Source organism: Lontra canadensis, unplaced genomic scaffold (assembly GCF_010015895.1).
Source record: "Lontra canadensis isolate GAN:19392208 unplaced genomic scaffold, GSC_riverotter_1.0 scaffold2983, whole genome shotgun sequence".
Classification (NCBI taxonomy): domain Eukaryota; kingdom Metazoa; phylum Chordata; class Mammalia; order Carnivora; family Mustelidae; genus Lontra; species Lontra canadensis.
The window spans coordinates 1-2,466 of record NW_022633967.1 but is presented as its reverse complement, the minus strand read 5'-3'; the positions used below and the strand labels follow the sequence as shown (position 1 = coordinate 2,466).

Here is a 2,466-nt window from a genome sequence, read left to right as displayed (position 1 = left end):
AGAGTAAGCAGAATATCCAAGATTAAAGAGGACTTAAAGAATAAGGCGTTGATCATCACATAAGCCAAAGCAACGTGCAGCACAGTTAACGTTTGGGACTTGGAAGCTGGAAAAGCTCATCGCAAATGTCACATGAAACTAACATGTCCCTGAAAAAGATAGTCATTCTCTGTAAGCTGCCAGCCAAACTCCTATTCCCTGGGTCATCAGTGATTCAGGTCCCTGCCCAAGGTAGTTAAGGAGATGGGGAAACTGACCCTAAGGGCTCAGGTCACTCCTAATTTGTTCCAATTCACGAGAGAACAAAGGTCACCTTCCCTGAATACACTGTGGAGGTAGGTGACTGGTGCACCCTCTGCACCTGCCAGTCAGGAGAGATGAAAAGGCTTTGGTCACAAAATCTAGCAGTGAGCTAAATCCAGAAAGACCCCTGGACAGTTTAGAAAGTGCAACATATTTACACAAGCTTCCTACTACCTTATAGAAACTTACATGGATTATCCCACTGTGCACATTCAGCTGTCTGAGACTCAGGGCAGACAGATGGCTCCTCAGAGTTCCCTGCAGTGTTGTTACAGTGAATAGGAAATTACACCTTCCCTGCAACCTAAGGCCTTTCCCTTGTGTGAACTCTCTGATGTTGAGAGAGGGTAGATTTCCGTGTAAAAAACTTCCCACATTCACTGCACTCATAAGGCCTTTCTCCAGTATGACCTCTCCGGTGTTGACTGAATTGGGAACTATCCCTGAAGGATTTCCCACACTCACTGCACTCATAAGGCCTTTCTCCAGTGTGAACTCTCTGATGGTAGCGTAGTTTGGAGCTAGAGATAAAAGATTTCCCACATTCACTACACCCGTAAGGCCTATCTCCTGCATGAACTCTCTGATGATAACGAAGGGTGGAACTGGAGGTAAATGACTTCCCACATTCACTGCACTCATAAGGCCTTTTACCTGCATGAACTCTCTGATGGTAAGAGAGGGTAGCACTACTGGTAAAAGATTTTCCACATTCACCGCACACATAAGGTCTTTCTCCTGTGTGAACCCTCTGGTGTCGAATGAGTATTGAGCTATTGGTAAAAGATTTCCCACATTCACTGCACTGATAAGGCTTTTCTCCCCTATGAACTCTATGATGATAACCAAGGCCAGATATAGATGTGAAAGATTTCCCACAAGCACTACACTCATAAGACCGTTCACTATTATGAATTCTCTGGTGTATTGACAGGGAAGATTTTTGGCTAAATGTCTTCCCACATTCACTGCACTCATAAGGCCTTTCTCCCGTGTGAGTTCTCCGGTGTTTATTGAATTGTGATCTATCCTTAAAGGATTTCCCACATTCAGTGCACTCATAAGGCCTTTCTCCACTGTGAACTCTGTGATGATATCGAAGGCTGGCACTAAAGGTAAAAGATTTCCCACACTCAGTGCACTTGTAAGGCCTTTCTCCTGTGTGAACTCTCTGATGATAACGGAGAGTGGAACTGGAGGTAAAAGATTTCCCACATTCATTGCACTCATAAGGCCTTTTACCTTCATGAACTCTTTGATGGTAACAGAGTGTGGAGCTACAGGTAAAAGACTTCCCACACTCACTGCACACATATGGTTTTTCTCCTGTGTGAACTCTCTGGTGTTGAATGAGTGTCCATCTATTGTTAAAAGATTTCCCACATTCACTACATTTGTAAGGCCTTTCTCCTGTGTGAACTCTCTGATGTAAAATGAGGTTATTTCTTCGGATAAAGGATTTCCCACATTCACTACACTCATAAGGCCTTTCTCCAGAATGAACTCTATGATGGTAATGGAGGTCAGACCTAGAAATAAAAGATTTCCCACATTCATTGCACTCATAAGGCCTTTCTCCAGTGTGAACTCTCTGGTGATAACGGAGGGCAGAGCTAGTGGTAAAAGACCTCCCACATTCACTGCACTCATAAGGTCTTTCTCCAAGGTGACCTCGATGATGATACTGGAGAGTGGAGCTACAGGTAAAAGATTTCCCACATTTACTGCACACGTAAGGCTTTTCTCCTGTGTGAATTCTCCGGTGTCGAATGAGCGTCCACCTATTGTTAAACGATTTCCCACATTCACTACACTCATAAGGTCTTTCTCCAGTGTGAACTCTGTGGTGGTAACGCAGGCTAGAGCTAAAGGTAAAAGATTTCCCACATTCACTACACTCATAAGGTCTTTCACCTGAGTGAACTCTTAGGTGTATAATGAGGTTATTTCTTCGGGTAAAGGACTTGCCACACTCACTGCACTCATAAGGCCTTTCTCCAGTGTGAACTCTGTGATGATAACGGAGAGCAGTACGAGTGATAAAAGATTTCCCACATTCACTGCACTCGTAAGGCCTTTCTCCAGAATGAACTCTCTGATGATAACGGAGATCAGACCTAGAGATAAAAGATTTCCCACATTCACTGCATTCATAAGGCCTTT

At 43.9% G+C, this 2,466-nt stretch overlaps 1 protein-coding gene across 1 annotated transcript; it reads right to left on the bottom strand.

The window, feature by feature from the left end:
• Window positions 1-500: 500 nt before the first annotated feature.
• Window positions 501-2,461, bottom strand: LOC116863775 (zinc finger protein 850-like; the record flags this gene model as incomplete). The annotated part of the gene is made up of 1 exon (XM_032851127.1): window positions 501-2,461. A coding segment is annotated over one exon (1,854 nt), but the record flags the coding sequence as incomplete, so codon positions are not given.
• Between the last annotated feature and the right edge of the window lie 5 nt (window positions 2,462-2,466).